This window comes from Taudactylus pleione, unplaced genomic scaffold (genome assembly GCF_031769625.1).
Source record: "Taudactylus pleione unplaced genomic scaffold, aTauple2 ptg000201l, whole genome shotgun sequence".
In the NCBI taxonomy this organism is placed as follows: Eukaryota; Metazoa; Chordata; class Amphibia; order Anura; family Myobatrachidae; genus Taudactylus; species Taudactylus pleione.
In genome coordinates this window covers 5,071,126-5,096,618 of record NW_028284603.1, presented here as the reverse complement: position 1 = coordinate 5,096,618, position 25,493 = coordinate 5,071,126, and the positions used below count along the sequence as shown (strand labels likewise).

At 42.4% G+C, this 25,493-nt stretch overlaps 1 protein-coding gene across 4 annotated transcripts in view; it reads right to left on the bottom strand.

Annotated features, from left to right (window-relative positions):
• Positions 1–25,493, bottom strand: part of LOC148518169 (uncharacterized) — an 81,481-nt gene that overhangs the window by 841 nt on the left and 55,147 nt on the right. Inside the window, exons 4-10 of one of the 4 annotated variants that reach the window (XM_088477485.1) lie at positions 22,900–23,439; positions 21,155–21,280; positions 20,783–20,986; positions 17,011–17,106; positions 14,518–14,565; positions 13,649–13,784; positions 833–956 (exon numbers count right to left, since the gene is read on the bottom strand). In XM_088477485.1, the coding sequence (XP_088333611.1) occupies positions 833–956; positions 13,649–13,784; positions 14,518–14,565; positions 17,011–17,106; positions 20,783–20,986; positions 21,155–21,280; positions 22,900–23,439 (1,274 nt within the window). Of the gene's footprint in view, positions 1–832; positions 957–13,640; positions 13,785–14,517; positions 14,566–17,010; positions 17,107–20,782; positions 20,987–21,154; positions 21,281–22,899; positions 23,440–25,493 lie in introns of those variants that run through there. The other 3 variants (XM_088477486.1, XM_088477487.1, XM_088477488.1) reach the window with 3 other exon arrangements.

The following is a 25,493-nucleotide window of genomic DNA, read 5'->3' as shown; positions in this document are numbered from 1 at the left end:
GACACAATGATCTGGTCCTGGACTTCCCTGGTAAGAGGTGGGGCTGCGGCGCAGTTCAAAATTCAAATAGGGGAGTCACACCAACTGTCATGTCACACACTGCCATACATCACTGGCTGGGACTCACTGGCAGTTGGTGACTCCCCTATTTGAATATTGGACTGTGCTGCAGCCCCGCCTCTGGAGCCGCCACCAATCATAAATTACCAGGGAAGTCCAGGACCAGAGCATTGTGTCCCTCCTGGTGAGGGTCATGTTGGGAGGTATGTTGTATGTATATATTTCACTGCTATTTAACTGAACACATTATTATTATTATTATTGCTATTAGCATTTATGTAGTGCCAGCATATAATTATGATACATTAACATCAAAACTGACTGTTTAAACTGGTGATAAACAACCTGATACCTTTCAGGGCCCACACAAACCCTAGAGGAGCAGTTTGATAGGGAGGATGGGAACCATAATATGATTGTGTCCTGAAGACCAAGGGAATACAGGGTTTGTATAAGAGGTGAATGGCTGACCGCCAAATGCACCAGGTTCATGAGAAGTAGTGGTCTTTAAATTTAGGTTCAGATGTTTTTTTTTATATTCTTTTTTTAAATCACATTCTACGAATTCTATTTGCATCTATTATAAATGATTAATTTGGGGTTTCTGCATAATAAATTGAGTGTAGAAAATAATTATTACTTAGAAAGATAAGTTTTAAAATATGAATTATAGTGATGTGTAGAAAATATCTTACTGTCTGGAATATTAAGAACTAAGCACCTGGCAAGGAGGGAGCCCAACATGAAAAAGAGGCTCAAAAAAAATTCTTACATCTGCTTATAGCTCTCTGTCACCGTCACGTCCTCCTCTGCTGGAGTCACTGCACTTTTACTGGAAGATGAACTTAAACTCTGGAGGGTTCTGCCACAACTGCAAATCTCAGGGAATGTATAATCTGATAGACCACAAAACACAGATTCATAAAGTAAGTCCAGTAGTCACCCATAAGGCTGAATCTACATTTTACCTGGAACTTAAAGGTGATGGGTATATTGGTTATGTGGTGGTCCCACAGTTAAGCTCCAACATCATCTATCTGCATATACAATAATGAGTGATGGCAGTAGTGCTGAACTAGACCCTCAGTATAATCACCATACATACATTTGAGGTTCCTGGCAGAAGGTAGACATCACCATCAAGACCACAGGGCCATGTACATCCTCCCCCCCCAAGAAACAAAGAGGGCCTCCTAAGTGAGTAAGGATCTGGGTTCTGCTGGTATGTACACCCTTCCCTCCAGGAACAAAGAGGAGCCCCCTAAGCAAGTGAGTCCCTGGGTTCTGCTGGTATGTACACCCTCCCTTCCAGGAACAAAGAAGACCCCCCTAAGCAAGTCAGTCCCTGGGTTCTGCTGGTATGTACACCCTCCCTCCAGGAACAAAGAGGACCCCCCTAAGCAAGTGAGTCCCTGGGTGTTGCTGGTATGTACAATAGGGCTGGGCCTGTGCAATGTGGTAGTGGTACATAGTAATGGGTGGGAGGAGATGAAAGGAAGGGTCCTCTTGCTAAATAACTTGGGGCTTGATTCATTACGGATCACAACTGCGATTGCAAAAGTGACTACGCACTCAGTCTCACTGCGATAGTATGCTAATCCATTGCAATCGCTATGCCGCCGCAGTAGCACATAAGGACGCCCACTTTACATTACACAGATCCGTAATGTTTAGCAAGACTGCGAAACCATCGGCAACATCGAGTACCATTACAGCCTCACACACTCTTGCACAAGCTCTGACCTTACTCAGAAATTGCTAACCTCGTCGCGCGCTATGAGTATTCAAGCTGCGTAATGCATCGCAGTGGATGATTTATGCACGCCCATGCAACGGCGTTCAAACGCCCTGGCACAACTTTCGCCATCACCTCCCACAAACGGCACTTCCTGTCAATCACTCTGCAATGGGTCTGCGTTGTCACTGCGATAGCAGTCCCGGTCACAGTGGCCGGTTTGCGCACTGCGATGCATATGCATGCGCAGTACGTAACAATCGTCGATTGCCTGCGTATTAGCAGTTGCGATCCTTGCTGAATCAGGCCCTTAGTCACTATCTAGTCTTATTGTGGCTCTGATCACAGCCAGTCAGCGAAGGTCTAAAGAAAATGTGGGGATGGGCGTAGTTAATAAATGGAGTCACTGATATTATTTGAATGTTAACCAACAATACAATTACATCCTGACATGACATTACCTTGTTGTTCTGTAATTAGAAACACATTTCAATGGCTTAGACAGGCATTATTGTGACAAATAATTATAGAAAAATGCAGCAAAGCACTCGAGATTATATTCTTCTAACAGAGCTTATTTGACAATCAGTAGTTAGATCCGCTTGGCTGGCTGCTGTGTCTACAGTTTAAAAAACACTTTACTAAGCTAATATGAAAGAAAATGTATCTACAAAAAGATGACACAATGGGTTTTAGCTATCCAGCAGTAGGCATTGTGGTACTCTATCAGCAATGCATTAACCCTCATCAAGCTGTTATGCTATTGTCGGCAGCATAAAATAAAGTCATTATCGGGACTGATGGAAGGAAACAATAAAATAAGATCACCATAAATAACAGCAGTTACAGAACCACCATGAAAACTAATGCACTATTAAAGCAATGGCTGTTAAAGGTGTCCTATAGCAGTTATGTTTGTCTTCTATATAGCTGAGAGCCCAAGTATAAGTGTGCCATTGTTCTGAGACTAAAACTATTGGTGTTCTATTGTTCTGAGACCAGAAGTATCTGGGTTCCATTGTTCTGGGATTACAAGTATTAGGGCTCTATTGTTCTGGGACTAAAGGTAATAGTGTGCTATTACAAGTATCAGTGCTCTGTTGTTCTAGGACAAGAAGTATCAGTCTCCCATTGTTCTAAGACCAGAAGTATCAGTGCCCTATTGGTCTGGGACCAGAAGTATCAGTGCCCTATTGTTCTAGGACCAGAAGAATCGGTGTTGTATTGTTCTGGGACTAAAGGTATTAGTGTGCAATTGTTGTGGAACTAAAAGCATCAGTGTTCCATTGTACTGGGATTACAAGTATTAGTGCTCTATTGTTCTGGGACTAAAAAGTAACAGTGTGCCATTACAAGTATCAGCGCTCTATTGTTCAGGGACTACAAGTATCAGTTTCCATTGTTCTGAGACTATAGGTATCAGTGTTACATTGTCTGGGACAACAAGTATAAGTGCTATATTGTTCTGGGACTAATAGTATCATTGTGCCATTGTTCAGGGACCACAAGTATCAGTGCTCTATTGTTCTGGGACTACAAGTAGCAGTGCTCTTTTGTTCTGGGACTACAAGTACCAGTGTGCCATTGTTCTTAGATAACAAGTGTATGTGCTCTATTGTTCTGGGACTAAAGGTATCAGTATGCCATTGTTCTGGGACTAAAAGTTTTGTTTTTCCGTTCTTGGTCTAACAGTATCACCAGAGCCGTAAGTAGGGGTGTTCGAGCTGTGCCATTGCACCTGCATTTGGCTTGCACCCTTGCAGCCAGTATTGCTGCTGCAGAGCTGCCCAGAGCACTCCGGGCTTCCCAGAGCTTGCGGCCCATCTGCTCGATGTGACATCATGATGTCACATATTCAGGGGTTTGGCCTGGCATAAGCGCAGTGCTGCCCTGCTGTGGCACTGAGTATCAGTGTGCCATAGCTCTAAGACTGCGAGTATCAGTGTGCCATTGTTCTAGGACTAGGAGTATCAGTGTGCCTTGTTCTAGGACTACGAGTATCAGTGTTCCATTGTTCTAGAACTACGAGTATCAGTGTGCCATTGTTCTAAGACTACGAGTATCAGTGTGCCATTGTTTTAGAACTACGAGTATCAGTGTGCCATTGTTCTACAACTACAAGTATCAGCGTGCCATTGTTCTAGGACTACGAGTATTAGTGTGCCATTGTTCTTAGACCACAAATATTAGCGTCCCATTGTTTTGGGACTACAAGTAAGTGTTCTTAGGCACCAAAGGAGTGATTTCCAAATTAATATATTGCATATCTGAGATCTAACAATTATGAACCCAAGAACAGGCTGCCTATCTCTGTGCTATATAATACATGAACACAGCACACAAGGTCACCTGGTACTTCCCATGCAACCAATTGTAGAAGGGTTCTACAGCGGTAACTGCTCAGATGTCTACTTTATACATGCATGCACATGCACACATCCACACATGCATACAGTATATACATTAATGATTTGTGGCTGTTATACTGTGCGCCATATTGTGTTTCTGTGAATACCTATTACTGGGTTCAACTATCCACAACTATGATTCCTTGTAGCCATACTGGTGGACAGAATGCTCCTGTGTACACTGTTCAAGACTGTCCCCCAGGCAGTGCTAGTTGTCCACCAGATCTCTGTTTCCGTGCATAGGAAGTTTATTTCTTCCCATATATTAATACATGTGTGCTTCTCTCTCTATAGAAATGTATATTTGTACTGAGCTGTACTTTGTTTATTTGCAAGGAGGTATTCCTTTGTGATGTAAAGTATGCTTTCAGTGTTGGGCATGCCGACATAGACGAATTCTTTTCCACCATGGCATTCTCAGTACATCATTGCTTTCACTTCTTCTACTTTGGAGTTATTCTATGACTATTAAAAGCATTATTTATCTGATTATTAGCTGGTGCAGTAGAGGAATATGGAAAAATCTCCTGTCTGGCAAACACTAGGAGCCATATTTGTTTCTGGCAAGTAAAACCAATTGTAGGGAATATAAATATAGTGCTTCACTTGGTGTAAGCAAGCTTATATCACACCCAGGTATACCCTAAAACCAAATACAGGTGGAATATATACAGCACACCACCTCTATATATTCTACTTATATTTGTTACAGCGCCTCAGGAAGGCTTATTGGTTCATGACAGATTCACACAGTTTCTTATCTACAGTAGCTTTATGAAGTGAAAACAGATGGTCAAGAGTGGAGTTCCTCTTAGAAAAAATTATCCTAACAACTGCGGATGTTCAGAAAGAACTTGTTTCAGTCTTGTATAGAAAATGTCCATGTGATGGCATTAGGTTTGGGTGCTGTATGAGAGAAGGCAGAGAGTGCAAGCTTCAGCTCTTATATCCATGCAACTTAAATGATCAGACTGAGAATAAGGATCCTGACTGGACAGGATCTGTGACCATCCAATCAGGTGGTGCATTCATTCCACATATCCCATGCTGATTCAGCTGGGAATGGATTTAAGATATGCCTTTTCTGACTTTAGGGTCTTAGTCCATGGTTGCTGGTGTCTAGTTATATTCCGACCTCCAGTTTGTTGCTATATGGTGTAAGTAGGTTTTAGGACTTAAAGATGGAATGTTGACCTAGATTGGATGAATGATTCTTTGAAGTATTGCATACTCTGCAAAATATACTTGTGTGGCAAGTTGTGTTAGAACCAGGGCAATGTCCTACATATCTCTAGCTTTATCAAAACTTGGATAGAGATAAAGTACCAACCAATCAGCTGTCACTTTTCAAATACAGCCTGTAAAATGACAGTTAGAAGCTGATTGGTTAGTAGTTCGTCTCTATCCACTTTGTCTCTCTTTAAAGGTGCATATCCACTAGGAAATAGAGGACCGACAGTACGATTACAACATTGTAATCGTACAGTCGTTCCTCATCCTGTAATGTGCCTACACTGAACAATATGTCTTTTAGTGCAGACACCCTCCCTCATCCCCGAACATGCCCAGTCTGTCGTTATCGGCAGATTGACCGGCATGTTCAGGCGATGATTGATGTTGAAAATGACCAGCGCGCATCGCTGTGCCTGATTTGTGAATGATTAATGAGCTATTGAACGATAACGTTATCATTTAATTGCACATTTTAATTGCCTAGTGGATAAAGCCTTAAGCTGCATACACACAGCACGATCTGTACCAACAATGACTTGATAGATATCTTTCTTTTTATATATTCTGCTTTTATTAGAATATTTAGAAAAAATACAGTTGATATAAACATTTCACATCTGATAAACCTGAAACAGATAATAATTAAATACTCGTTTTCTTAGAAAGATCAGGCTTGATGGCACAAATAACACAATCTATATCAGATATATAAAAGATCAAAAAAGAAAAAACACATAACAAACAAAAATAGATTTTTAAAAGGAAAACAAATAAAAAGACAAAACAATAAGAAAAGTAGAAAAACAGTGAGAGAGAGAAGAACAAGAATAGAAAAGAAGAGAAGGGAAGGGAGGAGAAGAAAGGAGAAGAGGATGGACTATCGTGTGCATAAGAGTAAATAATAGTTATTATTCTGAGGATCATAATTTATATGGTAGATGAGGTGGAAGACATATAATTCCTATATATATCTGAAGACTTATAGTCCTGCCAAGTAAATCAGGTACTGGCAAATTCAGAAGACTTATCTAGTGAAGAATATAACATATCTTCCATTGACATAAAATAATCAAGCCTACAAAACCAGTCTTTACGTGTAGGGGATGTAGGAGATCTCCAGAGCACAGGTATCACAGCATGAGCTGCGTTACTAAGATGGCAATGCAGGGATTTCTTGAGCTGGGATATTGGGATTGACGAATGGTTAATTAACCAGAATTCGGGGCCTGTGGGAACGGGAAAGCCTAGAATTTGTTGGGAGATAGAGATAACATCGGACCAAAAATTTGATAGTAAAGGACAATCCCACCAAATATGTCAGAGAGAGCCCACAGCGGTAGAACATCTCCAACAGGTATTGGGAACTGATGGGAACATGGAATGTAATATGACAGGATGACGATGCCATCGCATTAAGATCTTATATTGTGTTTCCCTAACGGTTATACAGATAGAGCTAGTGTGGGTTTTAAGAAAGATAGTCTGCCAGTCCGAATCAGAAAGAGCTAGACCTAAATCTTTCTCCCAAGCCTTAGCCCAAGGTGGAATACTAGACACTTGACTGGATAATAATAATTGATAAAGGGCAGATATTGTATGTGAGGGGGATAGTGGGGTGACACATAATTTCTCAAAATTAGTAAGGTCCCTTTTTGCTAAGGTAAACCTATTATCTGAGGTAAGGAAATGGCGTATTTGCAAAAATGTACAGAAATCCGACTGAGGAATGTTCCATCTCTCCCGAATCTCTGAGAACTGTTTAATGCCAGAAGCATTTACCAGCTGACCAACTCTGAAGAGACCCGCCTCAGTCCAGTTGGGAAAATGGGAAGGGTCAATAACTGGCGGGAACCTTGGATTAGCCAAAAACGAAGTGAGAGGGCCAAAAAGTGAGGAGATGTTAAGGATAAGCCTTAAAGTCTTCCATAAAGAAAGGATGGGAGAGATAGTTGGGTGAAGAGGGGATATCCTAGGAAGTGACGGCAACCATGGAACTATCTCAGGGTGTTGTTTCATGAAGCAGCCTTCAATGGCAATCCATTGTTTAATATCTCTGTTTCTAGTCCATTCAAGGATTCTATTTAGGTGGATGGCATGATAATAGGATTTAATGTCTGGGAGCTGAAGACCACCCAACTGTTTTGGGCGTGATAGTAAATCACGTCTGATTCTAGGTCTCTTTTGGGACCAAATAAATTGACGGATCATTAAAGTAAGTGATCGAAACCAAGACTCCGGCACAGCAATTGGCAACGTCTGGAGAACATAGAGCAGTTTGGGTAGTGTATTCATCTTCACCACATTAATCTTTCCTAACCAAGAAAGCTGCTTCAGGTGCCATTGGGAATAATCTGAGCGGATTGAGGAAAGAAAGGGAAGAAAATTTGTTTGGAATAATTGTGACAGATTTCTAGTAAATTTAATCCCTAAATATGTGATATGGGACAGGTGCCAGGTGAATGGGAAGCAACCTTGGAGACTCGCTACTGTAGGGGAGGGGGCAGATAAATTAAGGGCACTGGATTTCGAGAAATTAATTTTAAAGTTGGATAATTTCCCAAACTTTTCAAATTCCAACATCAAGTGTGGTAAAGATGTGATCGGTTGAGAAATAATAGCTAGGAGATCGTCAGCAAATAATGCGAGTTTATACTTGAACACCTGAGATATGAGGGTTGGTTCTAATAGACCTCGCTAGAGCTTCCATGCAAAGCACAAAGATTAGCGGGGATAATGGGCATCCCTGTCGAGTACCATTACTTATTAAAAAGGGATCTGATAAGGTGCCATTGACCCTCACTCTTGCTGATGGAGACTCATATAGGGCTAAAATCCTCTGTATAGCGAGAGGACCCAATCCCACGTGACCGAGAACAGACCTCATAAATAGCCAACTAATCCTGTCAAACACTTTTTCAGCGTCAGTTGATAGAAGAATGGTAGGCACATTTGTCTGCGATACTAACTGAATCAGGTTGAGAATTTTAGTTGTATATCACGAGCTTCTCTGCTCCTGACAAACCCTACTTGATTGTTGTGAACCAACTGTGAGAGAAGTGGATGTAATCTATTGGCTATGAGTTTGGCGTATAGTTTAAGGTCAACATTAAGGAGTGAAATGGGTCTGTAGCTCGGACACAGGGAGGGATCCTTGCCTGATTTAGGGATTACCGAAATATATGCTTCTAGAGATTGTCTAGAAAACTGAGAGTCTGCAGAAATTGTGTTAAAGGCATTTAAAAGCATAGGGGCCAGTTTATCTTTAAAAGTTTTATAATAGGCGATGGTTAGACCATCTGGGCCTGGGCTTTTACCTGAAGGGGAAGAAGATAAGACAGAATCGAGTTCTTTCATTGTGAAGGGAAGCTCTAGGGCGTCTCTATCTGAAGGAGACAAGGTGGGAAAGGTGGCTGTGGAGAGGTAGTCTAATATGTCTTGGGAAGAAGCAGGTGGTGATGATGTAGAAGAGGAACCCGCCAGGTTATAGAGAGTCAAATAATATTGTCGAAAACAGGAAGCAATTTTATATGTCAATGAGTGAGATGTGCCTGAACTATCTTTAATAGTTGAGATAAATCCAGATGCTCGCTGAGTCCTCAAAGCCCGTGCTAGAAGCTTCCCTGGTTTATTACTCCACTGATAAAACCGGCTTTTACATTTCCGTAAAGATAACTGTATGTTGTCAGAAAGTATCCTATTAAGTTCTGCACGAGCCTCTGACAACTTCAAATAAATATCGCCAGATAGAGATGATTTATGTGAAGTCTCAAGTAGATTGATACGTTGGAGTAGGGTCGAGATCCGTGCAGATTTCTGTTTCTTAATGTAAGAGCCGAGTTGAATAAATTTGCCTCTAATTACACATTTATGAGCTTCCCAGATAGTAACCTGTGAAACTTCGGGAGTAACATTAAAGGCCAGATACTCCGAGAGAGCCATGTCAACCTCTGTCTTACAATAGGGATCTTGTAAAAGAGATTCGTTAAGCCGCCAAGACCATTGTCCAAGAGAAAGACCAGGCAGTGTCAATGTCAAAGAAACAGTTGCATGATCCGACCACGTTATGGGACCAATATTGGCATCAGCGAGCATGTGGAGATGTCTGTGACTCAAAAATAAATAATCCAAACGAGAGTATTTCTTGTGGGGGTTGGAATAGAATGAATAGTCACGACCTGTGAGATGCAAAATTCTCCAGGAGTCGGCCAGCTGGTGATCATGGAAACTCTGTTTAACCTGTCTATATTTAGCTTGTGAGAACCGAGGGGAGTTAGAAGAAACATCGAGTATAGGGTCCATGGTCCAGTTAAGGTCTCCCCCAGAAATTATAATACCCTTTAACCGAGAATCGAGCTGGTCCAAAACAGATTTCAGAAAGTTATGTTGTGCCTGATTAGGGGCATATACATTAATAAATGTAAAGTCCTGGTGGAAAAGTTGACAAGTAATTTGAAATACTCTGCCTGGAATCAGCTTATAAATTTTAACATCGGAGATGGGTAATCGTTTTTAAAAAAGAATTGCAACTCCCTTAGATTTCCCTTCAGGACTATTACTAAAGAACACAGTAGGATAATGACGGTCAAGAAAGGAAGGGTAGTGAACCCCAAATTTAAAATGGGTTTCCTGAATCATAGCCACGTCGACTTTATCTGCCCATAAAAAGCGCAAAAGCTTGGATCTTTTTTCAGGGATGTTTAGGCCTCCAGCATTAATGGAGGAAACAATAAGCTTGGCAGCTGTAGTCATCAGAGGAGATTTGTAGGGAAGTATGGTAGTGGTCCCTGGGATAAAGAAAGGGAAAGAAAAAGAAAAGGCAGAAGAACAAGAGAAAAAAAAAACCAAAAGAAAAAAAAATAGAGAAAAAACAAAAAAGCATAAAAATACAATGTTATACAACATCAAGAACATTAGAATTCCCGCATCTGAGACAGTGGAAAATTTATAACAAACCAATATCTCAGTAAATGGTAACATGGATAGCGGATTAATGGGTCATAGGGGGTCATAGTCAAACGCAGTCCTAATATAAAACAAAAATAAATTTAAACAGTGGCATCTTAGCAATAGAAAAGACAGATGCGGATACTAAATATCTATAAACTAGAAAATGTTAGAAAGATTGGAATTATAACATGAAAACATGTAGCTACAGTGAGGGTAATCAATCGTCCCCGAAATGTAGAACAAGAAACAAATAGTTGAGACCTACAAGACCATATTGGCATAGCCAGTGTAATTATAATACAGCAAAAATTTAGATATTACATCATAAATTATTTTCCTAGGTTATGAATATAATAATAAACCTGAACATAATGGAAAACATTAAGCTTCTAGCAAAAATACACTATCAAGAAAAAACCTCAAGTGTCCTCCAATTAAGGCGGATGAGGATGATTTTTCAATCGCCTTCTGGAATGCTGAACCGAATGTCAAGAAGAGTGGTTCTCTGAGCGAGGAGGTAAGACCAATTGGGCCAAAGGATCTTTCCATTCAGGCGTTTCAACAGGTGGTAGGCCTAGCATAGAGCAGAACGCTGGAAGATCTGAGGGATTATGGAGAAGATGTGTTTTACCGGAGAAAGTAACCTGAAGGTGAAACGGAAAGCCCTATCGGTATTTCAACTGCCGCTTGCAGATTTTGTCTGTTAGCGGTTTTAAGGCTCTGCGAAGCTGAAGTGTATGCCAAGATAAGTCTTGATATATGTGAATAGTATCTCCATTGAAGTCGACACCTTCCAATTGCCTGACTTTACGCATGATCTCATCTTTTTGAGAAAAGTAGTGCAAGCGACAAATTACATCCCTTGGCTTGTCAGATGAAAGACCCCGAGGACGTAAGGCCCGATGAGCTCTGTCGAAAACAATTTTATCATGCGGGTCATTGCCGAGGATTTCATTGAAAATCTTAGTCAGGGCGTCGATAAGGCTAGGGGTTTGGACATCTTCGGGAAGGCCTCTAATACGGATATTATTTCTTCTCCCTCTGTTATCTAGATCATCCACCCTGGATTTTAGAGAATGCAGCTCAGCTGACTGTGATGAGATGATATCTGTCAACTTAGATAGTGTTGTGTCCGTAGACTCTTGAGTCTCTTCCAATGACGTGAGGCGATCTGAAAGTATTGACAAGTCCCGCTTGACAGATGCCATTTCCTGCCTGATGGTAGTTTGTAGGTCCTGTTTGGTAGGCAATGTCTTGATGTATGTCAAGATTTCTTTAATCTCGCTGCTCAGTTTGGAAGAGGATTGAAGGGCGGAATCCTCAACTGAGGAAGGGCTTGGCAGGTTAGAAGAATTTGAAAGTGAATCTGATGGATTGAGTGCAGGAACTTCTTTGGAGGGGGTTGGGACGAGGGTCCTCCCTCTTTTGAGCAGATTTTTTATCTTTGCCCATGTTCAGAGATAATAAAATCATATGAAGGCGAAGTGGGCATGCGGAATGTAATACTTAAAAAGACGTCACATAGAGGGACTGCAAATGAGCACAGACCCCCCTAGGCTGCTGGCTAGGTATTCATGGTGAAAGCCAATATCACATTTTCAATGAAGCTAGTATCAGAGTCTCGAGTAGTCCATATATTAATATAGTAGTATATGAGGTATATATAGCCCAAAAAACCCCTCAATATTTTAAACTGAAATAATTGGTATTAGTAAAAGAGGATTTGTAATATGTATAAATTGTGGTTATAACTGTGTACCACAAGGTGGCGCCAAATCTTCAGTCAAGGAGAATTAGAAGTGGGCGACTTGCAGAGTAGCTGTTATTTAACTCCTCTGAAGTGATCAGCTGGCTGGGAGATTAGTAATTGAGTATTAACACTCACCAGTGGAGTCAGGGAATCAGCAGGACCTCAGGGGCGTCCAATCCGGATCTCTTCCAGCAGCAATCAGACCCCGCACATCAATAGTCCCTAGGGCTTCAGTCGTGCCCAGTCCACCCCACGACTGGGTGTAGGACACAGCGGCAACACTGGTCGTGCTGCAAATAATCTGCCCAGAGCTGGAGGTGCCAACAGCAGCCCCAGTCGAGCAGCCGGGCGGTAGCAGCAGGGAGCCAGAAGCCGCGTCCAAAGGTGGATGGAGTGATGCGGGAGAGCCGATAGCCACAGCCCCAGCCAAGCGGTGGCAGCAGGGAGCCGGAAGCCGCGTCTGAGAGTGAGCTGCGTGATATGGGAGAGCCGGGAGCAATGGCCTCAGCCAAACAGCCGGGCGGCAGCAGCAAGGAGCCGGAAGCCGCGACTGAGGGTGGGCAGCGTGATGTAGGAGACCCGGGAACAGCGGCCTCGATCAAGCAGCCGGGCGGCGGCGGCAGGGACCCGGCAGCGTCTGAGGGTGAGCAGCGTGGTGCAGGAGATCCGGGAACAGCGGCCCCAATCTAGCAGCCGGGCGGCAGCAGGGAGCTGGAAGCCGCGTCTGAGGGCAGACGGAGATCGCGGCCAGGTACACCAGTCCGGGGTCACTCCTCTGCACCCAAGGTAAGTACAGGCAGCGCTGGGGTCTGCGGGAGCTCCAAGGAAACTCCGGGGGTACCCGATGCAGGTTAGATGGCGACCAGGGTGCCGGATCTTCTCTTCGGGTTGGGTGGGAAATTTAGTCCAAGGCTGTGAGGGGACAGTCAGGCCGCAGTCTGCAAAATCACATAAGGTGTTTCCCGACTCTGCTAAGCCTTGTCCCTCTAGCTTCAGATGAGCTTCTAGAGCTGGTGGATAACCCCTCGAGTCCAGGGGGAAGTCACCAGCGGGTCAATTTGACTCTTTATCTCAGGAGCCGATGTGACACACGTCTGTTCCCTAGACCAGCCAGGCCACGCCCCCCTGATAGATATCTTTCAGTGAAGTCATCCTGCCACATCCCTGAACAGGCAAAGTTAACAATATCGTGCAAATTGGCCTGCATGTACGGACGATCATAGATATCATTACCGTTCATGCAGGAGCGCACATCGCTGGTCGTTCTCTGCATAAAAATGAATGATATGAACAATATATCATTGAACAATATCGTTCATAGATATCGTACAGTGAATACACAGCTTAAGCTTTGATAAATCTCCCCCTAAATCTGCAATTTAATAATGTTTAAAAGGGATGGTCAGTCATAAAGTATAATGCGCAGTACTTCCAGATCCTATAGGAAAGGAAATCATCCAGTTCTGCTCTCATCGCAGCTGCCAATTACAACAATAAAATATCTTACTCCATCACCTGCGGCACCTGCATGAGCGTTCTCTGGAAAGGTCTGGTGGGAAATGAGCAGCACCTCCGCTCTGATTGATCTCTTCTCCATTTCCTGCTGCAGGACCCTGATGGTCTCTGTTAGAGACGCGTTCTCTGTCTTCATCTGCAACACATTTCAAGTTTATACTTTGAATGTTTATTACATAAATGATTAACACAGTAAGAATCCTTTCTCATAGCCCTGTTCTATGACAACGTTTCTTTTTTTGGAAAAGAAAACCGACAAACAGAAGAGCAATTCTGGGCATATATCGGCCCAAGTAGCCGATAATCATCTGATTGGGTCAATAATTGAACAGTGTATACTCTGTATATAGTGAATTTCAGGGCTGATTCAGAGATGTACACTAACCCGATAGTTAGCGCACATCTGCGATGGCCAGTGCCGTGCGGAGACGCCAGACCCGTACTACGCATGTGCAGCGAGCGTCAGCAGAGTGTCAGCGATTGACAGTCTGCTGCCATTTCTGGTGACGGCCTCCATTTCCCCAAACGGAGGCGTGTCGCTGCCGTTGAGGGGGAGGGTATAGGCCAGGATCTGCATCAGCTGACAGAAATGTCCTGGCCTCTTCTGTGCATCTGTGTCGGTCGGCTTGAGTGACCCCCTGGTCACTCAGCTGGCCGAGGATCCCACAGATGATCTGACGCAGCTTGGATCAGTAATGCATACCATAATAGTGCTATCGCAGCTGCTACAATGTTAGCAGCTGCGATAGCATCTCCGTCCTGAGGATGAATCAACCCCTTAGTTACATTTTTAATTTATATTGTTTGGAAATATGCATTTTGATAATACTTTTGTCTCTAATATGAATCTATAATTGAAGAGTTTGTACCTTCTCAGAATACGCTTTCAGTTTCTCAATCTCCAGTAAACCGCAATCCTGCAAAGGAACATAGAATCTTTAAAATAACAATTAAGATGGGCGGAATTCAATTGTTTCTCCTGTCGGGCGCGAGCAGCTGCCAGCGGTCCATTTCAGCTCGCAGCCCCAGCGGGGTGCGAGCTGAAATGTGCGAAAAGTGACCTGTTTGGGCGTCCAAACATCACTTTTCGCGGTCGCGCCCAACACTTTGGTCGGGGGTAGCTGCTTTACGCGGCTAAACCCGACGCGATCAGTGCAAAAAACGGCAGCAATTGAATAGCGGCACGCGATCTCCTGTCACTTTAGACAGGAGATCCGGACCGCATAAACAATTGAATTCCGCCCATACAGTATTTGTGGTATTCAGTCATTTGTTAGAGATAAGTTACAGATAAATCCAAACACCTTTTACACAGAAAACCTGGTGATGACTTCTTAGACCTTATAGAGAAACATGACCACAGTGAATAACCATCGGCGTCAAGAATTTTCTGATGAGTAAACTGTATATACCTGAACAATAGTACTAAAACCTAAATTTAACAGGGGTACAGAAGAAATCCCCAGTGGGCCCCACTGCCTGAGGGCCCATCCCCTCTTCTAGAGGTCAGGTTCCAGACTGTGCATTCAGATTATACTCGTACATTGTTATCGGGAGAGATTTGCAGAGAGAAAACACTGCAATCTCGGGTGAGTAATCTCCTGCAAAACGAGTTACACTGGGAGAGATATCTGCATCACCATCGGCAAACTCGTTTAGCCTCAAATCGCCTGTTGGTACATTTGGAATAAAAAGAGGGATTAAATCACCCGAGTTTTGGCGAGTACCAGCGAGATAAATCACTTTGAAAATCGGGACCATTTCGAATCTTAGTAAATTTACCCATAAGACTGCATTAAGATGTATCAAAGAATATTTTTTTTAAAAAGCAATTTTGATGCGGCCATCAGTCGTATGCGGTTTCAGGCACAAACCGTTACATTTATTATGCTGTGTGTCTGGTGCGTATTGGATTAAAGCAAAACTACAAATCTGCAAACCAAACTTCAAGCCAAAATGTTCTATATTCAGTCCTTTGTGCATCCAATTTTGACTATTGTATCTTTAATATATTTTTTTTGCAAAGTGTCAGTATACGTTTACTTGCCCTGGATACATCTGTATGCATGGCCATAGCTATAGTGGGTGTCATTGCTATAGGGCCCACAAACATCTGGCTATGCCCCTGTCTGTATGCTATATTTTAACATGTATATTTCATAAGATTTATGTATTCATGTACGTATAGGCAACATACTAAAAGCACAAGCGTTTGACCAATCTCACCAATCACAACCACTTGTAGTAAATGTTAGTCTGCTAGTCTTTCTGAATACAAATAAACCACTGTTTCAGATGTGGCCATAATACAGAGCTGTCTACTCTTCTAACGCATGGTCCACTGACGATACTACCAGAGTGGATAAGTTGCCAGGTGAGTTCAACATGTTTCAAATAGTTTAGGACATAATCTCACTATAGAATTGAATGAATGAATATTTGAAGAGCATAATGTAGGCAATAAATTATTAAATAACTGCTGTGGGGATGACATGAAGAATAAAATATTTATCTAGTGGATGTCGATAATGCCATGGATTCAATTAACTGATCTGCGGGAAGGCACAGTCTGTTTGATTGAAACTTTTGTCCAGAACATAGGCCATGATTACTTTAAGCAACCACACTGCCATCCCTGCAGGGTCCCAGCCTGGGGCAATTCTAAAGTAATGGCCACTGACTCCTGTGTATTTGTAGGAGGTTTTCTTGTCTGGGTGCATCTGAAAGCACTAAGGAGACCAGGTAAGAGAGCGGAGATCCACTTATTGGTCGGCTAAGCTGAGCCATACATATCTCCCAACAATCAACAGTGAGGATTTGGGTCACTACCATGCTGCCTCCCAAAAGAGTTCAATGCCACATTGGGGTGTGGGCGCATTACATTGTGCCATTGCAGTGTGCTCCTTGGGCATCTCTAGTGCCCGAATGACCACTTATATTCTCTCCGAAATACATCTCAGATTTCTGCGCCCACTTGCAACTAGTACACGTGACAGACTTACCTCACAATATGGATGTTGGGACAAAAGTTCTGAGTGGCAAGAGATCGAGACAAACCATTATAGTCTCACCTAAATGGTGACAGGTGGGAGGAATGGAGCTGTATGTGCTCAGGATGAAGTAACAGCTTTGTCCCCGGCTTGCATGCATGTAGCTGACAAGTTTCCTATTATATAGAGCAGAATGGAAAATCCATATTCAACCTGCGCATAGAGGGGTTTTTGCTTGGGAAACAAATGGTCAGCACAGTATTAAGCGATGATTAAATGTTAATAATAATTTATCTTATTTAAGTTGGATTTGGAGAATAAGGTTTAGTTTGGGGAAAAACATGAACAATATGTATAGATTATATAACACACCTTTTCCTTGCGTAACTCTGCTATTACTAGCGAACGTCTTTTCCTCAGCTTCTCCAGTTCCGTATTTGCATTGTCCAGTTGTGTAAGTATTTCTACCTGTAAAATATGGCATGTGGGTAACTAACTAGAAAAGAAAGATTTACCGCGCTACCTTTGGGTATAAGAAAGGTAGGTAGGGGCGGGATCGATATGAAATACGGCCAGATGCATGTCGGGAGGTTCAAATCCAGACGCTGGAAGATCGGCAGTGAATATCCCGACAGGTAATTATTTAATGTGTTCACTAACCTAACCCTAACCCCCCTGCAAGTGCCTAAACCTACCCCCCCTTCCCCGCAGCCTAAACCTAAGTTTCCCTGGGAGGTGTCTAACCCTAACCTCCCCCCGGGGGTGCCTAACCCTATCTGCGCCCGCCGCCCGGCTTACCTTCGATCGGTATGTCGGGCGTCGGGCTCCCAGCGTAGGAAAAATGACAGGCGTCAGGATTTCGACGCCTGTCATTAGACCCCTGCCGGGATTAGACAGTCGGGAAGCCGGCGCTCTGCATTTCGACCGTCGGCTTCCTGCCTGCATCCCGTAGGGGCTGTGTCAGTTTCATATATACTAATTAGAAACACATATGATACAGGCATGGGATGTATTATACCTAATGCTTAGGGATTATGGTTTTCTGTATAATATTCTTAACATTATTTTACTTTGCATTAAGTGACATCAAGGCATGAAGGAAAATAAATAAAATATCAGCCATAATTTCCAAGTGGGCTCCACAGTCACTTTATTATAATTGAACACAGAGGTTCCCAAACTCCACCATTACAGTCCACGTTTTAAGGCTATCCAAGCTTGAGCACAGGTCAGTCAACTTGATTTAACCATCCGCACTCAAGCATGGATATCCTGAAAACCTGGACTGTAATGACGGAGTTTGGGAGGGGGAACTTCTGATTTATTATGTTTCATAGCTCAGTCAAGCAACACCAGAAACAATACATCTGTACTGTATAGCTGCCTCTGCCCATATGTCAGCTTGGAATTTTATGTGATTTAGGGGTCTATGTACTAAGCAGTGATAAGTGAGAGAGTGAAAAGTTATGTCTGTGATAAGGTGCCAGCCAATCAGCTTCCAACTGTCATCTCACAGGCTGTGTTTGAAAAATTACAGTTGGAAGCTGATTGGCTGGCACTTATCACAGACTTATCACTTTTCACTCTCTCACTTATCACTGCTTAGTACATACACCACACAGTATTTGTTCTGAATTTATTTGATGCCTATTACTTACCTGGTGTTTCATATTTTTTACTTTTTAAAAATAAACTAAGTGCTTTGACGAGCAAAAGATACAGATCTGTTCTCTGCACATAAGAAAATCAGAAATGCATAAAAAAAACCTTCCACATTAATAAAGTATAGTGCAGGGAATAATAATCCAGGGGCTGTTTTGCGCAAAGAAGGACCTCCGGAAAAGGCTCTTATGTTACGTTTTACTGCTTTATAAGTGTTGGCTCTCCCCATAGAGTCTCATTGGGATATACCAATCAGCACTGACATTTATTGTATCTGCTACACATCTTTTACACAGACTTATGATGTTCACTTTTACTAGATTGTATTACACTATACACTAATAGGGGAATTCAATTAGAGACGAAAAGCCATATTCGCCTGTTTTTTTGCGAAAAATTAGCCTAAAAAAAATTCAACAAATTCAATTCCAGGACAATTTCGCCTAAGTGGAAACAATTCTCCAAAAATGATTCTCCAATCAATAGCTGGTGAAAAGAAATGCAAAATCTTTATTTTGGGGTGCAAACATGGGGAAACAACTCAGACCCCTTGGGACAGCCCCCCAAAGGACAAATACGCAAAAAAAACAGAAACAAAAACCTAAGAACACCCCAAAACAGACATGTCATTTTTGGGGTGAAAATTTAAAAAGTGGGGGGATAAACATTAAAAGTATCGAAATAGACTTCTTGGAGGTCCCCAAGTATGGGTCAGGTGATTTTGGGATTGCAGGTGCATGCAGCAGGTGGATTTTTCATGTTTTTTAAATGTTCACTTTAGAGACATAAAAATATGCTAGTACCCATTTTCATGTACCCCAAATTTGACAGGACTACTTATTTTCACCAAAAAATACAGCTTTATGCCATTCTTCACCACTTTTACAAAGACGCTAATAGCAAGCAATTTACACAACTTAAGTACGCAAAATAGTTTTATTAGGGCTATTAGTACACATCTATATTGATTCCCTAGGTTAATATATCTTTTTCTGGGGTATAGACTGATTTCCCCAATTCTTTCAGTACTTTTCGCCTGTTCCGCATTCGCCTATTTCCGTTTTTGACTGTTTTGCAATTGAATTAGGCAAAAAGCGGGGACGAGCACAGAATAAATTCGCCTCTGAAACAGGCGAATGAAGCGAACAGTCAAACAGGCGAAAACTTTGCCTCTAATTGAATATGGTTCTAAGTGTAAAATCAACTTACTGTGATAGACAATGTCGATAGACTAAGGGGAAGTTGTGTCATACCATCTAAATAGGAAAAGTGGAGGAGTTGTCCATAGCAACCAATCAGATAATATCTACCATTTTTAAAAACGTACAAGATAAATGATAGCTAGAAACTGATTGGTTAATACAGGGCAGTAACTAGGGGTGTGCAACTGGTGCCACAGCACAGAGTTCAGGGCTCTATGGGCAGTACCGTCGCAGCCCCACGGCCCTTGTGTCTGGCGAGCAGGGTGGCTGGAATGGCAAACTGTAGCCAGGATCACCACTGCGGTCCTATAGATGCTCCAGACAGGCTCCCTGCAGTCCTCAAGATCCTCCAGTCAGCCCTGCACTTACCAATGTTGCTGGCACCGACCCTCTCTGCGTAACATAATGACATTGGGTGCCAAGGGGGCGGGCCAGCACTGGGCGCATTTAAGCCCTGTTATGGCACTGGGCGCATTTAAGCCCTGTTACGGCACTGGGCGCCTTTAAGCCCTGTTACGGTACTGGGTTGATATGGGAAACACCTCCACTTGTCCTCATTAGAAAGTTTGACACATCTCCCCCAAAATGCTCCATAGGACTGTACGTGTAAAAAGGAGCATGCCCCATAACTATTTGGTAACATAACTTTCCAATTTAGCTCAAACCTGCTTTGTCCATTGGGAAGAAAAACACTTCTGAGACAGATCACACTTTCTAATCTCTACCAAGAGTTTCTGGATAACTTTCTAAATCCTGGATTTATTTTATTCTATGTATTCTATTTACTCTGGATTTAGTCGCTTGCTTAAGGTCCATCAATAGTTGGTAGAAATGTGTCTTTTTATCGTATTACTTGAAGTACCTTTCTCAAATGATATATTGTCTAAATCAGGGAATAGAATCTCACAAAGATATAACAAATTGATTTCTCCTGTATTTCCTTAGAACAAAAAGGAAAGATAATACAGGGACTTTTACCGTGTACTGAAGTATGTACGACCTTGATAGCAACAGTCATCTTGTTAATCCCAGCCTCCGTCTGCATAGCAAGGACAGAGATGCAATTGCACATTTTGTTTGATGATAAAACATCTCTCAAATCAGATCAGAAGGCACAGAATCAGCAATGGGATGAAATAATAGATAGTCACTAAATATAATAAGGTCTCCTTCCTGTTTAAGGTATAAATGCTCAGGTGATATTTGGTTACATTGAGTGGTACCATAGAAAATAAAGATTTACGGCACCCCTTTGACATGATGTGTCACGTCCATTTTACCTTCTCTCTCTCCAGGCAGGAGACTTTCAGCCTTTCACGCTCTTTCGCTTTCTCAAGCTGTGACTTTAAGTCTTCCACATCACAAACTAATTTGCTTTTCTTACTGTTAAACAGTTGTTCTTGGTTTCTTTCAGCATGCACTCTTGTATTGAGGGTTGCATTTAGTTTCTCAATTTCTATCAGCAGACAGTTCTGTGGGGTAAACTGTTTTAATGTAGGCAAAATGTACAAATGACAAACATTTATTATAATGCTAGTTTAATGGACCCGAATCACTTCAGTGTCCGCCCCTGCTCTGGCTGTCCCCGCCCCTGCTCTGGCTGTCCCCGCCCCTGCTCTGGCTGTCCCACCATATACGTTAAAATTACTCACAATCTTCTCTTGTTTGTCTTTGTTACTCTTTTCCAGTTTTCTATATTTTTCCCAATCAATAGCACATATATTACTGGGATTATTTTCACAGCCTTCCATGATGAGACAGCCTTCATTTGTCTGATCCTAAGCCAAAATCAAAGTGATAAAATCAAGTCATATTGAGTATACACAAAAGATGTATTGGTTCCTTCAACCATTTTCTTTGCCTTTATTTTAAAGCCCAAACCGGAATCGTGGTATGAACATCAGGAATTAACTAGATGTACAGATGTGTCCACATACATCTTATTTCCTTGCACATTAAACAGCCCTTCTAGTCGCGCCATGACTCGGTAGCACCAAGCGTCTTTTCCTGTGACTTTTTACTGTCAAATGTATCTTATTATGAATAAGGACGCACAAGCAGCTTCTACTGATTAAAATATGTCCCATGCCTATATTCTGTGTGCGACTGCGGGTGTATCTGCATGCGAAATGCTACGTTACAGTGTCATAGCCGCATTTGACGGTAAAAAGTTGGATGAAAAGATGCTCGGCGCTGCAGAGTCGCACAGCGCTCACACTATATGTTTAATGTGACTTGTAGCACATGGAGGTAAGATGTATGTGGACACATCTGTAGGCTGAAAAGTTCTGTGCTGTGGGGCAAAGAGAGTTTAAGGGGTCTATTTACTAAGCAGTGTTAGGAGACAGAGTGAAAATTTATAAGGTGCCAGCCAATCCGCTCCTTACTGCCATCTCACAGGCTGTGTTTGAAAAATGACAGTTGGGAGCTGATTGGCTGGCATCTTATCACTTTTCACTCTGTCTCCTAACACTGCTTAGTAAACAGACCCCTTAGTATTACACAATTAGCCACTGAGGGAACATGCAAACCCTATCTGGACTTGCAAACATTAAAAAAGTAAATGTTCAATAGAGTACATTGGCTTCGAACATTATGTACTGTATGTAGTTATTATGACCGTTACGCAAGTGGCAATGCTCTCCACTTACGAGTACATTTCTGTCAGTGGGCATTAAGTAGGCATGTGTACTGTACATACTCTAATGTGGAAGGGGTGTTCTGCGGGCATGTCTGTGGAGTTCCGGTGTGCTTCTGGTTTGTGCGCCCACTTCTTTCTGACTGATCTTCTGTGCCCAGCACGGTCAAGTATAAGTCTGGGTGATAATGATGATACTTGCTCTTTGCTCTGGATGTTTATGGGAGTGGTGCAGCCTCGAGCTATGTGCCTGCAGGAGTCCATTTGTGATTTCCACGCACGTAATGCAATCGTGGATGCGATCGCTGTGCACGCAACTCAGAATCAGGCTCTAAGGGGTATATTTACTAAAGTGCAGGTTTTTAGAAGTGGAGATTTTGCACATAGCAGCCAATCAGATTCTAGCTATTCTAGAAGGTGCTAGATAACTGTTAAGCAAAATCTGATTGGTAGCTATTGGCAACATCTCCACTTTTCAAAATCTGCAATTAAGTAAATATCAGTGTTCAAAGCAGTGCGTTCCTTTTCTACTATGGTGTTGTTACAACTCAGTACAGCATATATTATTACACATATAGTTGTAGGGAAGAGAAGTAGGGAACGTTGCTGCACCAGCACATCTGCCGCCTACAGAGGACCTGCCAGATTGGGGTAAGGCTGTACAGAAGATTAATATGACCTGTATCTTAATAAACTCCACCTAAAATAAATACATTTTACAACGTGAGTGAACACGTGGTTAATGTAAGTTCTACTCACCACATTGATAGAGACAGCATCTTGTTCTACCTCTGCGTTCTCACTAACTTCTTCTCGTCTTCTCAGCTCGTCCTCTAACTCACTGACCTTCATTTGCAAGGCCTCCTTTTCTATCTTTGTCTGCAAAAGGATCTTGTCATAATTACTTCTGATTCTCTTCTCATTCTTGCAGGACTGGCAATCTGGGACCTTGGCAAGCTCAGGAGACAATCGTTCCGAGGCGGCTTTGGGAATTGGAACCTCCAGCCATGTTTGCTTTTCCTGTCTACAGTCCTTTTGTCCCTCACATGGGAATGTAGGAATGCTTACCAGATTGGTAATGTTGCATCCATAATCCTTGGGATATTTACACTTGTCAGGGAATGACTTAGCAGGCTTAGAGGCTTTCTCTGACGCTTTTTCCACCTGCGGCAAATTGATTTTTTCTCCTCGCGTTTGTCTAGAGAGATCTGAATTTGATGCATGGTCCTTGGTTTTCTTATCCAGGGGTTTAGCGTTGGAGATAAGACTGAGGTGTATTGGTGGGAAAGACGTTTGTAGCTGTAAGACAAATATATATGAGAGACACACTATAATGACTGATTCTTTTGCAAAATCATATCAGATTTGTGGGAGAGGACCCCCCCCACCATGGATGGAAAATAAGCCATAAGAACACTTGATGAGTTAAACTCCAGTGAGCCCACCTACTTAATCAATAAAGAGTGGCCTCTTACACCACTCAGTCCTTTAGTATTAAGAGTCCGCTGCTGATTGGCTGCATAGCTATTAAGTAGGCGGGCTCACCTGAGATTATTTAATTCTGGGTTGGGAGTAGTCTCTAATCTCCCATATGGATTATCCATCTTCCCTTTGTATTAGTTCAGAGCAAGAAAAGAAGATTTTAGGTAAGTATTTAGTCAGGAGGGACATTTATTAAGAAATTAAGAAGATCATATTTAATTCTGTAGTACAACGGCACAATTAATTTATAACTAATTGTTTTAATAATACTTGGGGCACTATGAATCATTAATTTGCCTATGAGGGCTCTATGCATTATTTAGTCACCTATGGGTTTAGTTTAGTTGTTTGGGGGTAACATTTGTAGTGCACTTTTGTTTAACTACAAGTGCTATTACGCATTTGTACCTATGCGTATGCTGGTGCTTGTAGTTCTACAAGCTCCAATATGCTGGTGCTTCTAATTGTACAAACTCCAGCATGCATGAAGTCATGATCTGTGAGTTTATGCATACACTAGTATAGCCGCTTAGTGCTTGGACTCTATTGTCACAGAATCACCTACTGTAGGTATCCACAAGTCAGGCTACAAGGATGGCCCGGCACTATTAGGGCAGTCATCTATGAATGTGGGGCTGATGTAGTTTTCGCATCCCCCTAGATAATAGGGCATGATGCTGATTAGCACATATGGGGCAAAACCAGATGTGGTTTAAGGAGCGACAAACTGTCTGTCATACATGTGGTTTAAGCTTCCAGCCTCTAGTAAGCAGTAAATCCTGCAGTTTGGGACTGAAAGTGCAGCTTATATGAGGCTGGTTTCATACTGCATAGCAAGCTGCTCTACCCCATAGTTTTGTCTTAATGATGGATTTAAATTTCAAAACATGTCAGGAAATGTACTGTTTGTTGGCAAAACCAGACAATGACAGTGAAAATGTCTAATGGGTGCTAAGGGTTACTCCACATTTACACTGTAGGCTGCATGGTGATACAATTATACCCTAAGATAATTAATATTCTGGGTACACAGCTCTAATACGATCACACTGTGCTCAATATAACTCCGACAAGCTGAGATCTGAATCAGCTCTGGCAGGTGCTGTAAACCTCGCCAAGTTATTAACAGAACATTTCGGGAAATTTTTTCATTTTTTCATATATTCCAAGAAAAAAATAATAAAACTTAAAAAATCTACTCTACTATTTATTATTATTATTATTATTATTATTATTATTATTATTATTATTATATGTAAATTCATGACTATATATGAGATATATATTGTAAATCATTGTATCTTACAGAGCAACAATGCTTCTGGATGTTGCAGGCAAAACCATAATTGTTACAAAGCAAAAACCGGTCAGAAAGGATGTCTGTACGGGATGTAGTTATAATGGCGACACCCGGGAAGCCGTCAGACTGAATCCCGGTGTCGAAATCCCGACATAGGACTAAAGATAGGCGTCGAAATCTCAATGCCTATCTTTAGCCCGACGACGGAATGCCGACAGACGGCTTCCCGAACGAAGGTAAGCAGGGACAGGGTTAGAGTTAGCCGCGGAGGGGGGGGGGGTTGGAGGGTTAGATGTAGGCACCCCCGGGGAGGGTTAGGGTTAGGCTAGGGGGAGGGAGGGTTAGGGTTAGGCAACCCCCACCAGGAGTGTTAGGTTTAGGGTCCGGGCAGGGGGGTTAGGTTTAGGCACCCCCGGGAGGACTTAGGGTTAGGCACCCCCGACCAGGAGGGTTAGGTTTAGGGTGCGGGCAGGGGAGTTAGGTTTATGCACCACCGGGGGGACCTAGGGTTAGGCACCCCCCACCAGGTGGGTTAGGGTTAGGGTGCAAGCAGGGGGGTTAGGTTTAGGCA